We start from the raw sequence: 13,359 nt of genomic DNA on the forward strand, positions 1-13,359 counted from the left end.
ACTGCGCACGAGGCCATTGCGATTCGTAAACAAGCACAAGTCACAATTATCTATATCACCTATCTCTTAATCGTTCTAATACAAAAATCAAGTACTGCCCAACCTTCCGATTCACCAGCAACACCCTCCCCGCGGTAATTTATGGCTGTACTCGCCCGTCGATGCCGCAGCCCTATCTCACCCAATTTCGGCATCTCAAAGAGGCTTAATGACGTTGGTTGTGAGGTCACAAACACTTTGATCACATCTTCGCATTCAGTGACGCCTTGTCCCAACAGCTCATCCGGTATGTAGGTCTTAATTTTCTTCCTGAAAGTTCCTGTCAATCCGATTGATAAATCCTTGGGTGGGATCGTCTCCCTGCTATGGAGGACATCTGTAATGTTCCAGCAAGGTCCTAGGTTGTATACCTGGACATAAAGGGTGTCGGCGCTGGTATTCGTTACTTCGATGCAGTGGGTGACACCTGCGTCCGTGATCATGAGCTCCCCGGGTGAGCATGTCTTTCCAGTAGACTTCGGAGTGATCTTTGTCATGATCGACTTGTGGAAGCTAGGTGGGGATACGATGTTGAGGTCTCGGACTAGGCTGTACCTCGTCAGATGCTCGAGAACACTTGCAAGAGTTTGTTCCTCCCCTTGTTGAATGACAGGAAGATTTGCAATCGTGCGAGGATTGCCTGGAGATCCGCTGAGAATCTTATATCTCCTGTCGCTGTTCAATCTGACATGGAATGAGTGGGCTTGGTTTGAGTCGTGATGAAGCAGCAGGGGTCGAGATTCGAGGGTTTTGAGAAGCTCCTTCTAAGCGCGGCCTAGTGGTAACAAGATGGGATGGTTATAAATATATACCTAAGGAAACCCTGTGATAAACAACTCTGTTTGGGGAGGGGCTATTCCCGATAGCTCAAGAACAGATGTAAAAGCCCTAGTCTGACAATCGTTGCAGAGAACGCATGCCCCTGCGACGACCGAGAGCGTCCCACAGAGGTCTGGACGATTGTATCAAGGCTGTCTCCGACACAGAAACCATGTGCCCCACCAGCACACAGTATCCAGCCTTCACTGTGTTTGGTGACAGCAATAGGAGTTGGTTTGTCTCCCATGTCTGAATGTTGGAAGAAGGCTTGACGCTTATTTCCGTAGACAACGGGGACTTGCTTCGGAATGCGTAGCTCTCGAAAATTGACTGCGACCAGCTGAAGCATCTCCTCGAGTCGCACTCTCAGTCCTCTTTTCCTAAGCGTAGAAAGGACGAAGCAAGAGAGCGCCCCATGTTGTTGATTATCGCGGCAGATGACTTCTTTAGCCTCCTCGTGTGGACCACATGCGACAAGGATTGCGTAGTCCTTTGGGTTCAAAAGCCAGTTGTCTCTTATAGATTCATCTCGAGTTCCTAAGCGGTACTTGCGACCTCTCTTCGCGGTAATGTTCGAACGGAAAGAGGGATGGTAAGGGTGGTATCGAACTTCATCCTGGCGATAGACGCTCGCGGAGAAACAGCAGTCTAGAACAATGGTAATGACGATCCGTCCGTCATTTTCCCTGCGGCGATAGTTTGATATGTTATCCTTGCCATATCCACACATGTCTCATCCATCACTTGCCAGAATGTCCCGATGACGTGCCGAAATCCTGCGAGCTGAAAAGCACTGACAAAATGGATACTCTCATCGATGAGCTTATCGTTTTGAATCTCACCAGTTCCGCAAGCAGAGAGGTATGCGAGGAACGGTAAGTGCTCATGAAGATTTAACTCTAGAAGATCGGCTACCGTAAGTGGGTTGCGCTTTCCATCAGCCAGGACCAAGTGGCTATTCGAAGGATTGATCTTGTCTGTGGACCCGTCGCCGGCAAATTGGAATATGCTACTCCGAGGCAACCATTCCAGAATTCCCTCCTTGTGTTGCTTTGATACTATGGCTTCAGCTCCCATTGATCGACAAATGCATTGAAGCATCTCCGCTTCCTTGACTGCGAATGAGAGACCCGAATTCTTTACTTAGACGAGAAGAGCGCGACGCACGGTTGGCGACGCCGCCGCAGAACGCCGCCGGCTGTGTATGATTGCTTTAACAGACGAGCTATATGAAGACATAACCCGGTCGAGTACTGTCTCGGAACAACGCTTTTCGTGATAACCAGCTGCATGTAGAGGAAGCTTAGTCAAAGGATCCGTTGGAATCCACCATACGTGTGGCCAGTTGTTGTCGGAGGGTCGTTGGGTAAACCCTAGAGCATTCAGAAAATGGATTCGTGATTGTGACCCACATCCATTCGAGAACCTCAGTTAGTCATAGTTGTCAATGCTGCCTTCTCTTTTAGGGCTTCCCACTTGAGCTTCAGTAACGGCAATGTTGTTACCTGGTTCTGCTGAACGAGAATCGCGTCGCACCGGTATTGGCTAACATTTATCACAACGATAGGCCCATACTTTGCAGCCAGCTGCATCTCCTTTTCGGTTGGTGCACATAAGAAGTTTTCAAAGCCTGCATGGCCACGGATGTTTGCAATCAACCTATCTAACTCATCATTTATTTCTAGACGTTGACGCGTCTGAAGGTCTTGAGGCGACTCATATTCAGTCTCGGCCAGAACTAGGCCATCTTTGTCTGAGATCGGGGGTTCCAGCGTGTTTCGAAGACGGATGGATTGCTCAGCCAAGTCAGGATGGATCCTTTTCAGATCTGCAATATCTGCTCTCAGCTCTTGGAGGGATGTACCAAGCACGCCGCGACCCTGCTCAAGCATGTTCAGAGCTTCCAATGGCCCTGTTTCAGCATTTATCGCCGTAGCTGCCACATCGCAAGCAAATCCTGCCATTCGGCTCAGAAAGTATTGCTTGTCAGAATTATGAAGAGATCGAGTCGTCAGTTTCGGAATAAGTTGAATAGCGGCTTTAGAGACTTCGTAGCCTTGCTGCCAAATCAAATGCCCAGCTGCATTGCACGAAGTGGTGTGTCACTTGAGAGATCTTCAGATACCTCCAGTGCCTCAGATATCTCCAGTGACTCTGAGTAAAGATCTATTGCTTCTTCAAGGTCACTTAGGACTCCTAATCTTGCGTATCTTGCCATCAGTCCAATGCCAAGAGTATATAGCATTGACGCCCGTTGTGGACCGTCCAGTGGTATTAATGTGAAGGCCTTCCGTTCATTTTGTATGGCCTCTTGTAAATCACTCGAACTCCTCGATCTCTGGTACCTGTCACCAAATGCACGCCCAAGTAGGGCATAAAGGCACCCGCACGAGTTGATTGGGTCCAGATTTACTGCCTCTCGCCCAAACATGATAGCTTCGTCGAGATAGGGTGTTTTGGTAGCTTGACTGCTGTTGCCAAACATTTTTGCAAGACTAGCCAATCGCGAACTCCGTTCCGGGTGCCTCTCCAGTAAAGTCATCACAGCTTTCGAGTGTGCCTGGATCGTCTCCATGGCCTTGAGATTTCTCTCGTCGTCAGAAAGTTCCTTCCAATTCACGTCGTCGTAGATGTGATTCACGATGGTAAATATGCTACATCAACAACGAACTCGAGATTCTCGATTAACTTTGCATGTTCCGGGTAATTGTGAGGTATTGAATCCAGAAACCCCCATTCCCTCTGTATATCTAGCACGACGCCTTCGATATCGCTCAGGCTAAAATGCTGGTATTTCTCGCAGGGACAGAGCCTGTAAAGCGTGTAGGATTCACGGTGGTGGTCTTTAGCTCGATTGGTAGTCGGAGGTTTAATGGGATCTGACGATGTCAGTTATATTCATTAGCCAACTGCTCTATAAACCATAGGGCTGTATGGATGGAACCAAGCTTACTTTCTTTATTCTTGCTTTGTGACATTTTTGTAGCTTGGGATGCTGGACACGAGTGGGGGTCCAAGTGGCTGGCTGGTTGAAGCTATCAAAGGAAGGTGCGGAGGGAAGCTGATCGTCTCAGAAACAACAGCACCTGAATGATGGAAGACCTTTGTTGTCTGTGCAGCAGCTGTGCTTTGACACACTTCTCAGAGAGCTTTTGGCACTTGACAGGACACTTCGTCAACTTTGGCAGGGTTCATGCATAAAATACCAGCAGACGCCGTGGCAAGTGGGCAAGGGTGTCTTCTCTTCCTTGTCGGGGATGGGAGAGCGGGCCATTCTCTTCTTTTCCTGTTTCGGGTTAGACATGGGAGACCTCGGGAGCTCTTGATCTTGCCTTAATTTGTGTCGACCTGGTGACTTTCCTTGTGTCGAGTCGAATTGAGCCGCAGGCTCCATGTCTTGTGGTGGTGTACTTCCGTAAATCTCTCCGAGTTTCAGCCTTGCGACTATACTCCCCAAGACTCTAGGCTAGTTGGGCTGCTTTCTTTCTTCTTTGCAATATAGGATTGGCTATGGGCTTTAGAGGCTGTGCTTCTGTCACTACCTTTCTGATCACTTTGTTTTGCATAGCCTCAAGCCACAAGATTCTGGCTGTGCGCGAGAAACGTGCGGGTCAACGATTGAGTTGCATGAAGAATTGATTTCTGGGTAGTACAGGGCTGGTTTCCGATGGAGAATGCTGCCTGAACAGCCTACTCCAAACCACCTCACCAACAATGTTGAGAAAAATAGAGTATCCCATCAATACAGCACAGCCACGACAAAGTGGGATCAGCCCTGTACAAGCACTCGTGAACAAATAATACGAGGCTTCAATATCCAACTTAAGCCTCCTTCTACATCGTGATAGTCAGGCACATGATCTGATTTGCTCAGTGACTCTGAAATACGAATGTATCAGCGTGCCATGGCGGCACACGAAAAGTCCGAGGGCGCAAATGCAAGGATATGACAGGGATGAGTGAGCGATGGCATCCACAGCCTCAATCGTTCTTGGTTCTCGCCCGCTTATCCACGGCAACCTCTTTGCCAGCAAAAATTGATCTGGAGGCCCAAGGTGCCGGCCAAGCAAAGGACCCCTCGATATCCTTCACTTCCTCGCCGGAAGCCAGAAGATCGACGGACGCAATGAAGATATACGCGCCAATCCCAGTGCAGATATGCCACCTGCGCATGTCAGCCACTTGTCAACCTTGCATCCTCAATTCCGGTTAGTAACTTACCACCCATGAAGCTCCAGCAAGAAACCAAAAGGGAGGCCAACGGCTCTTCTTGCGGAGTTTAACGCATCACATGTGCAATTCTCAAGAACCCAGACCCCGAATCCGAAGCTGAAAATAACTGCATCCCAATTAGCAGATTTGCAGTCAACCGTTTTAGTATGGTCAGCACTTACAAGCTCCAAACCTGATAATCCCCCCGATCTTCGCCCTGGCAGCTGACCCAGGCACGGTCCTTAGATTTACCAGCTGCATCGTCCGCACGCCAATCGTGATAATCATCCCAGCGAACAACGAGAAATGAAGAATCAGCTCATCCGTCCAGACATGGTACGTAATGAAAATAAGCAGTAGAGTCCACATCAAGATAGCCAGCTTCTTTGAAGCCTCCCGGCTCATATCGACCGTCAACACGCGATGCAGAACGGGCGTTGTCGCGAACAACATCGAGAGGTCGTCCACTAGCCAACCCGTTAAATTAGCGATAGCGCAACAGGCTCGATAGCTCGACACATACTCATCTGCGTATGGTATTTCATACTGAGATGAAATGCGGCAGAGCAGACCCCAACGGCCATGAGACCCCAGTATGGGAGTGCGCGGAGGATATCGGCTTTGGGGTTCTTGTTGAGTTTGCGGAGGCCGTAGATGCCGTAGATTACTGGGTTTTGTTAGTTTGGCGGGACGTAGGGTAGAGAGGTAGGACTCCATGTACTGTAGACAACATTGCTCAGAGTGTTGATGAATTCCGCGATGTACCGTGTTATCGCGTAGTCCTGGCGAAATAGTGGATGTTAGCTGAGGTGGCTTGTTTCAAAGGCTGATCCATGGTGGTCTGTACCTCTTCGCAAAAGCTGATTGATGGCAAGATTAGCTATATAGACATCAATAAGAAAGAGAGAGTACATGCTTTGACTTTGCAGTAACAGGACCCCAGAAGGGCTCGTTTGTGTTGATGGTGGACATCTTAGGATCGTTGATGAGGAGATGTGGTGAGATGCAGACCAGTGGAGGAGGGGATGCTGGTTAATTTCGACTTTGGGGGCGGATCGCGAAACCTTTCCTAGCTCAAAACTATCGTTCGATGGAACTGGTCGCAAGTTGTCATGATGGTGAAGGTGAAAATAAGCTGCCTAGACTAGACCTCGAGCTAGTTTAGCCTGATATTTATATATAGCGCTTGTATAGACTAGCAGGGTACAATGATAATATGATTGTCATTGGATCACGCAATTCCAATATATCAGTCTCATCACTACTTCCGATCATATATATATATCCTCCATTCCAGGTCGGTTTACCAGGCGAGACTCTTATTATCGCCGCAGTCAAGCTCCCGACAAACTATAAAACCGTCAGCTCATCAAGCCTAGTTTCGAATCCTTTGCCCAAGCATCAAATAGGTAAATAATAAGGAGGACGTACGCTGCTCCGCCTGCTCGTACTTGGTGTTATTCCTTGATTCTCGTCGCGCAGGGTATATCTCGACACCTTCAGCTTTTTCGAGCTTTGTATGCGCTTTTAGCAGCCTGAGGATGTGGTTTTGGGTTTCTGCAATGCAACTAGGGTCAATATTTGCGTGATACGGTAGCTAGGGACAGAAAGGAATGAGAGTGCAGACCTATGGATTCTGAGTCAAAGCTTGTTAGGGTTTGATTCGTGTCACTAAGATAATTAGCTTGGTCAGGCATATGAATTGATTACTTTGCGGGCTTTAAACGTACCTAGATGTGTCCACACAGGATTGATATTCTGCTTCCAGACATGAGATGATTTTCTTGATCCTGGTGTTGAGTTTCTCCAAAAGACACTGACGTGCTACATCTTCCTTGCCTTCTTGACTGTATAGATCGTAGCGGATGGATGTCATGCTCTCCGAAGACGGAAGAAAGCTTAGAGAAAGCCAGCATCTTGCGCCAGGAATGGTGAATATAAAGGCGTTAGGGAAGAAATGGGTCGACTCTGGTTTGCGTAGAAAATACCGCCGGACGTGGTGCAGAGGCGAGGAATATGCTGGACGGTGGTCCACAAGCCCTAAGGCATCCATGAGATACCTCTCCCTCACTATGTCAGATTAGTCGTGCACCACGCTGCTAGGGAAGAGCAAAGGAACCGAGGGTATATACTCACACGCAATCTTCCAGTTGAACATACCCTCTAACTTCCCACCACCAACTACAAAACTCTCCCTCCCCACAGTCTTCATACAACCCTCCATCAACGCCTCCGCACCCAGTCCACTCCCCTCCTCCCTCCCAACTTCCAAATTCACCCAAACAACCCCATAACTATCAACCCAAACCCCAACCTCAAAAAGCCCATTCCCACCTCTCTCAAATCCTTCCACCCCATCAAAATGAGGTGCCCGAATCAACTCCCCTTTCGTATTGTAGCTCCACCCGTGATACCGGCAAGCGAGGACCGTCGATTTGCCCGACTCGCGTCGGGTTACGGGGTACGCGCGGTGACGGCAGACGTTATGGAAGGCGCGGATCTGGGAGTCTTGCGATTTTATGACGACGAGGGGGGCGTTGGGCGTTGAGAATGTGTGGTATGTTCCGGGGGTGGGGAAGTGCGAGGTGTGGGTTAGGGGGAGCCAGGTCTGAGTCTTTGGGTTAGTCTAAAGAGTAAGGTTTGGAGGGATAGGACAGACCTTGCTGAAGATTGCGCGGTGCTCGAGGGAGAATATGGTTGAGGATGTTAGATAGTCGTGTGGGTAAGGTGGCTCTTTGGTGACGGCTGGTGTGGATGGGTTGGGGTCTGTTGGGGAGCTGGTCTTTGGAGAGGGGGTTGTTGGACGATGGCTGTAGACTCGGTAAAGGAGAGTAAGCCCTGCTAGCAACGCAATGAGTATAGAGAAAGACATGATGATGGGGAGAATATATTCCAATCTTGCAGTCCGTCTGCCTGATTAGTTGAGCTTAACCAGGATATCCGATCAAGCTTTATAGCAAGGATGATGGTAGTGATGGACTGACAGGATGAATGACCCCTCGGCTTGCCGAATTTGGACTTGTTTTCCAGCCGACTTGAAGGAAGAGTACCTGGAGGTAACCGGCCATTCTTACTGTTTCTGGAGGATATATTGCAAATATAGATACGAACTCTACGTTACTCAAAGGATCATCTCAGAGCCATATTTCGGGGCCTATTGTCACTTGATCTTTACGCAGCCGCTTGGACACTTTCTTGCGACTTTGCGTTCTCTAGCTTCACTTCACCACTGATTGCCTCTTCAGCTCTCTCGTGCGCATGTTGCATGCATACAAGCTCAAACACGCGGTCTTGGTAAACTAGAAGCCCCCGTTAGACGGTAACAGCTGATTAGAACAGCCACACTCACATGAAACACCAGTCTCCTTCTCAGGATTCAAGATCCCCTCACGATAGACGCCTTTGGTGAGGTTATACTGCGCTTTTTCGCACAATTCATAGTCTTCCATGGCGACCTGACGGACAAAACGGAAGTAATCCTCAAACTTCTCGCCCGACTCCATATGGTAGTAGTCGAATTCCATTCTAGTGACGTTGGGATCTGCTGTCGGACACACGCGGAAGGAAGACATGCCCCCGCCGTAGACGTTGAGCGTGCAGATTGGGAAAAAGTAGAGAAATAGGCCATCATCCGGCTTCTTAGGATCTGCGATGTGCTGAGAGAAGTTCTTGTGATTGTGCACTTTATACCATGTTGGTGGGTAGTAGACGGAAAATGAGGGATGCGTGTATTGGCAGTGTAGGCACTCTTGATACCCGTCGACCCTGCGATGATTTAGAGCCTGCATAAAGGTAAAGTGACGGACTAACATTGTTTTCCAGTTGAACCTCCCCTCGTACTTGATGCTCCGTCTATATGGCAGTTTGGTAAAGTCGACTCGTTGCAGCAGCGGCTCTAGCTCCGGGAACCACTCGTGGAAGCTCAGTGCGTCTTGAGAGAGAGTTGCAAATACGAGGCCGGTAGGCGTAACATGATGGCGCAGAAGTGTACCCTGACCGGTTAGGTCGAGAGCGCTCAATCGTACAACATACTCTTAGGAATCACATACAGTGTTTGTGCAAGTGACTTGGATCTCTTCGGCCATAGGCAAATGCGCTTCTCCAGAGCTGCGCATGACTCGAATAGGCTGCTGTGCTATTTCATATTCGACGGCCTCTCCGACTTTCTGGAACCTTGTCAAGGGACCAAGAAGATACCATGACTATGACTATCAGCGATGACTAACATAGCTGGTACGGGAAGGGATGGTAAACCTTTAAAAAAACAGCTCGCCGCTCAAGTTGATAGAGAGGCTGACTGCAGTACCAGGAAGCTGGAAGCGTGCGTGCAAGCTCGGACATCGTGAGAGCTCGGTGATTCTCGAATTGCTCGGTCTCGCGCTTCGTGATATCTCACCGTATTTTATACTACCGTCGACTCTTAGGCCGTGCAGATCAACCCCGTGGCACATGCTGATGGCTTAAGGATCTTGTCCAATTGGTCAGGTATAGTGTTTCCCAAAGAGGGTATATGATCCTGCATCCTTTGTAGCCATAATATCTCGGTAGTTGATCCGAGTTAATGAGCTCGGGCTGTCTGCAGCTGAGCTCGGCGGTATCTGCCAGAGATTATCGCTTTCCATAACCGTATCTTGTTGTCATTTTCTAAAGGATGACGACTGATAATAATAAGGCGTGATGCGATCAGCAGTTGTGGCGGGTAGAAGCCATCTCCAACGATGTATACCCCAGGACATAAAAGCTTTATGAAGCTCAAAGCATCGAACGCCCGCGGGCGAACGAATGTCCGATCGAGTCACCTCGAGAGCGACGGATATAGTATCAACAGGCGCTTTCTTGATGGTGCTTCAGAGGATTTGCTGTTGCCTGGATGCTAATGCGGAAATCAAGGCTGTGGCGAAGGCGCCCGTGGGTGAATCGGACTCCGTCTCTGGGGGGTATTTCTCTTCCATCTCTCCATCTTTTTCAAAAATATCATCGTTCCTTGTTCCATCGCCAGTTATCGCGACTTTATCAGCGAGTTGTTCAATAGGTGGAGATCACATGCTTGGACCCCGCGACTGCAGCTGATTACGTCGTGACTCCAAATCGCACCGCCGCATTCTTTCCAACGATTGGGCTCAAAGAGACAGCAAGACAGCCAGAGACAGAAAATATCATCTAGTTTTGCGCCATTGGAAAAAGCAGATTGGAAGCTCGCATCATACAGAACCAGTTGGAGCTTCAAAATGACGAGCTCCAGCAAGGTCCAGTTCACCCCTCCTCCTTCGCCGCCTTCTCCGACAGCTTCCTTCTTCGACGTCAGCGACGACGAGGAGGATGAATACAACACTATCGCCCATGCTGCTTCGAGGAAAGGTGTAAGACTTCTGTTCTCAAAAAGCAAGGTGAGATTACTTTCAGCAAGCTTCATTTCTTCCTCACTAATCATCTGCGCTCTTCAAGGTATACGTCCACCCGACTCCCTCCGCGAAAGACAATATCCCCGGTTTCATCGCCCTCGTCCAACAAAAGCCTATCTCCTCTACAAACGACGCACCCTCTTCTTTCACCAAAAATGCCGACCTATCCTCATATCTCCTCGCCTGGGTTCCCGAGTCGGCCCTGGGCGATGCCTACAACACTTACGTCAAGGTCGACCTCGCGGAGGACGATTCCCCGCCGCGCCAGAAATACCTCGTCCCTCCTCTTCCGGAAACGACCACATACAAAGACCCGATAGGGCTTTACGCACTTGCCGTTCCCCTGTCGCAAATATATTCTCTCCTCGTACGACCACCGAGTTTAGGGTGGTGGTTTGGGAGCCTCGTGATCAACTCCAAGGCAGGTGACAGCTTTCCGGCACTGTTCTTCCACGATAGCGAATGCGAGTCGACAATACTGCAGAAGAAGAAGCGGACAAGAGAGACATTTGATCCTTTCGGTGAAGACGGGAGTGTATTCTGGGGTGGCGACGAGGTTCTCCGATGGCTTCGAAGATATGTCGAGGTGCAGCGGTCTACGGTTGATAATACGGTCTATCTCATAGATCCTTCCAAAGAGGATCAACTCTCATTCGCACGGCCCCAAACCAGCGATGGCGCTCGCAAATCACAGGAACAGCCTACCGCCTCCACGCAGAACAAAGCTCCCCCGCACGATGCGGGCATGGATCCGTTCATGAAGGCGATCAAGGAGACAAGGTGGAAGGTACTCGAATCGTTGAGCAAGATTACGACATTTACGCGACGCACTGCCAATGAGATAGCCGACAACTCCATGATCCCACCGCAAGTTCGCCGTCTACTTAAGACCCCCGAAATCCAAACGCTACAAGAAGAGTTTGACAGCGCTAAGATATACCTTGCCCGTTGGGCGATGAGCATTTCAGAGCAGAGTGAGCGGGAGCGGAATCAGCGAATATGGACTGCCAAGGACGTTCTCGAAATGGAGAACAGCTCCGTGGGTGATTTTGAGATCCTGGACCTTGAGACGGGGAATATGTCCTTGAACGAGCGCCGGAAGGTAGTCACTCTCAAAGAATGGGAGGGTTTCTTCGATCCCCATACTGGACGACTGCAACTCACTGTCGAAGAGGTGAAAGAGAGAATTTTCCACGGAGGATTAGATCCGAACGATGGAGTACGCAAAGAAGCGTGGCTTTTCCTTCTCGAAGTTTATCCATGGGATAGTAATCAGGACGAACGTCAAGCTCTGATGAACTCCCGGCGTGATGAATATATCCGATTGAAAGGAGCGTGGTGGGAAAGAATGGTTGAAGGTGACTCCACGGCGGAGCAACAGGAATGGTGGAAGGAGCAGAGGAACCGCATTGGTACGTATGCTCTACATTTAATCATACATTTTACTAATATCTCGCAGAAAAAGATGTTCACCGTACGGACCGGACTATACCATTGTTCGCGGGAGAGGACATTCCTCATCCAGACCCAGATTCACCCTTCGCAGACGTTGGAACAAACGTACATCTCGAGCAAATGAAGGACATGCTACTCACTTACAACGAGTACAACCAAGATCTAGGTTATGTTCAAGGCATGAGCGACCTGCTTGCCCCAATCTACGCGGTGATGCAAGATGACGCAGTCGCATTCTGGGCCTTTGTTAACTTTATGAACCGGATGGTACGTCGACACATGTCAATATCCTGCAATATACTAATACTTCTACCAGGAACGAAATTTCCTCCGCGATCAATCAGGGATGCGCTCTCAATTACTCACCTTAGATCACCTCGTTCAACTGATGGACCCCCAACTTTACCTCCACCTACAATCCGCCGACAGCACCAACTTCTTTTTTTTCTTCCGCATGCTCCTCGTCTGGTACAAGCGCGAGTTCGAGTGGGTTGACGTCCTCCGTCTCTGGGAGGCTCTCTGGTCCGACTACCTAACTAGCAACTTCCACCTCTTCATCGCTCTCGCGATCTTGGATAAACACCGAGACGTAATCATGAACCATCTCAAGCAGTTTGACGAGGTCTTAAAATACAGTACGTTTTCCCTGTCGCATTGCAGCTAAATATCGTCTTACTAAATGTCTGCCTCAGTCAACGAACTCTCCAACACAATGGAGTTAACCCCCATCCTTTCCCGCGCCGAATTCCTCTACCACCGTTTCCAACGCTCCGTCGAAGCCATCGATAAGAAGAACAATTTCCCCACACCCTCAACTCAGCAACGCAAACCCAACCAGTCTCAATCTCCCTCTCCATCTGACCCAAACAGCAAAGGAAAATCTCCTGAACGACCAGCCCCGTCAGCATCAGGAAGCAGCACAGCAGTCAGCAAAAGTTCGGCGCCGTCGAATCAACAACAAGGCAATCAACCCGACACAAAGGTCATATCCCCCGAGTTGAGGGATCTATTTAGGAAAGATGTCTTTTGGACAGAGGGTCCGAGGGCTCAATAGTTGAGCGGTCTTCTTTCTTTTAAACAAGGATGTAATCTTTTTGATAGATCAATCGACTATACGCTGGTTGCAAGACAGACACGACTCGGGGCAGGTTTTCACGTTACACATGCCTTTTTGGTTCTTCCGTTCATCACTTACTTATTCACTGTATATTGCTCTGTGATTCACTTATTGGAAAGGGTTGGATTGGATTGGTGGCGTTCTTATTTGGTTCTACCTTTTCGCTTACAGTACTCCTCCCTTAGTTATGATAAGACGGCATCGATCTAACAGCTATTGATATCAACCATCTACTATCAAATGACAACATCACGACTTAGCTTACTTTCACTATGAGTTCGTAGCTGCACCATCGTATGTAGTATCGTATCTTAA

The 13,359-nt window shown here is 49.1% G+C and overlaps 7 protein-coding genes across 7 annotated transcripts; 1 reads left to right on the forward strand and 6 right to left on the reverse strand.

Annotated features, from left to right (window-relative positions):
• Window positions 1–22: 22 nt before the first annotated feature.
• Window positions 23–714, reverse strand: BJY04DRAFT_20818 (uncharacterized protein). The gene has a single exon (XM_073713958.1). It carries the CDS (start codon window positions 534–536, stop codon window positions 60–62), a length of 477 nt encoding a protein of 158 aa, XP_073573847.1. The 5' UTR covers window positions 537–714; the 3' UTR covers window positions 23–59.
• On the reverse strand, window positions 715–1,936 carry BJY04DRAFT_20817 (uncharacterized protein). The gene has a single exon (XM_073713955.1). It carries the CDS (start codon window positions 1,586–1,588, stop codon window positions 893–895), a length of 696 nt encoding a protein of 231 aa, XP_073573848.1. The 5' UTR covers window positions 1,589–1,936; the 3' UTR covers window positions 715–892.
• Window positions 1,937–2,285: 349 nt separating this feature from the next.
• Window positions 2,286–2,822, reverse strand: BJY04DRAFT_215911 (uncharacterized protein; the record flags this gene model as incomplete). Its single annotated transcript, XM_073715596.1, has 1 exon — window positions 2,286–2,822. One exon carries the CDS (start codon window positions 2,820–2,822, stop codon window positions 2,286–2,288), a length of 537 nt encoding a protein of 178 aa, XP_073573849.1.
• Window positions 2,823–4,839: 2,017 nt separating this feature from the next.
• On the reverse strand, window positions 4,840–6,042 carry BJY04DRAFT_206202 (ceramidase; the record flags this gene model as incomplete). Its single annotated transcript, XM_073713688.1, has 6 exons — window positions 4,840–5,023; window positions 5,080–5,197; window positions 5,253–5,537; window positions 5,594–5,737; window positions 5,792–5,852; window positions 5,983–6,042. 6 exons carry the CDS (start codon window positions 6,040–6,042, stop codon window positions 4,840–4,842), a joined length of 852 nt encoding a protein of 283 aa, XP_073573850.1.
• Window positions 6,043–6,373: 331 nt separating this feature from the next.
• Window positions 6,374–7,942, reverse strand: BJY04DRAFT_215913 (putative iron-sulfur cluster-binding protein; the record flags this gene model as incomplete). The annotated part of the gene is made up of 6 exons (XM_073715597.1): window positions 6,374–6,420; window positions 6,502–6,627; window positions 6,698–6,741; window positions 6,801–7,140; window positions 7,207–7,678; window positions 7,730–7,942. 6 exons carry the CDS (start codon window positions 7,940–7,942, stop codon window positions 6,374–6,376), a joined length of 1,242 nt encoding a protein of 413 aa, XP_073573851.1.
• Window positions 7,943–8,091: 149 nt separating this feature from the next.
• On the reverse strand, window positions 8,092–9,675 carry BJY04DRAFT_20963 (aromatic ring-hydroxylating oxygenase subunit alpha). Its single transcript, XM_073714151.1, has 5 exons — window positions 9,325–9,675; window positions 9,120–9,272; window positions 8,881–9,062; window positions 8,420–8,835; window positions 8,092–8,369 (listed from the first exon to the last, which is right to left on the reverse strand). The coding sequence occupies exons 1-5, from the start codon at window positions 9,409–9,411 to the stop codon at window positions 8,242–8,244; spliced, it is 966 nt and encodes a 321-aa protein (XP_073573852.1). The 5' UTR covers window positions 9,412–9,675; the 3' UTR covers window positions 8,092–8,241.
• Window positions 9,676–10,029: 354 nt separating this feature from the next.
• BJY04DRAFT_183832 (GTPase-activating protein GYP7) lies at window positions 10,030–13,310 on the forward strand. The gene is made up of 5 exons (XM_073710517.1): window positions 10,030–10,457; window positions 10,516–11,884; window positions 11,932–12,194; window positions 12,244–12,562; window positions 12,620–13,310. Exons 1-5 carry the CDS (start codon window positions 10,299–10,301, stop codon window positions 12,979–12,981), a joined length of 2,472 nt encoding a protein of 823 aa, XP_073573853.1. The 5' UTR covers window positions 10,030–10,298; the 3' UTR covers window positions 12,982–13,310.
• Window positions 13,311–13,359: the final 49 nt, after the last annotated feature.

The sequence above is a fragment of the Aspergillus karnatakaensis genome (assembly GCF_047715665.1).
Source record: "Aspergillus karnatakaensis strain CBS 102800 unplaced genomic scaffold BJY04scaffold_12, whole genome shotgun sequence".
NCBI lineage: Eukaryota > Fungi > Ascomycota > Eurotiomycetes > Eurotiales > Aspergillaceae > Aspergillus > Aspergillus karnatakaensis.

Coding starts and splice junctions, on each gene's coding strand:
- BJY04DRAFT_20963 (XM_073714151.1), bottom strand. CDS start 9,411: ATGTCCGAGCTTGCACGCACGCTTCCAGCTTCCTGGTACTGCAGTCAG. Junction 9,273..9,324: donor GGCGAGCTGTTTTTTTAAAG/GTTTACCATCCC, acceptor TGATAGTCATAG/TCATGGTATCTTCTTGGTCC. Junction 8,836..8,880: donor AGGTTCAACTGGAAAACAAT/GTTAGTCCGTCA, acceptor AAATCATCGCAG/GGTCGACGGGTATCAAGAGT.
- BJY04DRAFT_20817 (XM_073713955.1), bottom strand. CDS start 1,588: ATGTGTGGATATGGCAAGGATAACATATCAAACTATCGCCGCAGGGAA.
- BJY04DRAFT_183832 (XM_073710517.1), top strand. CDS start 10,299: ATGACGAGCTCCAGCAAGGTCCAGTTCACCCCTCCTCCTTCGCCGCCT. Junction 12,195..12,243: donor TTAACTTTATGAACCGGATG/GTACGTCGACAC, acceptor TACTTCTACCAG/GAACGAAATTTCCTCCGCGA. Junction 12,563..12,619: donor TGACGAGGTCTTAAAATACA/GTACGTTTTCCC, acceptor TGTCTGCCTCAG/TCAACGAACTCTCCAACACA.
- BJY04DRAFT_20818 (XM_073713958.1), bottom strand. CDS start 536: ATGACAAAGATCACTCCGAAGTCTACTGGAAAGACATGCTCACCCGGG.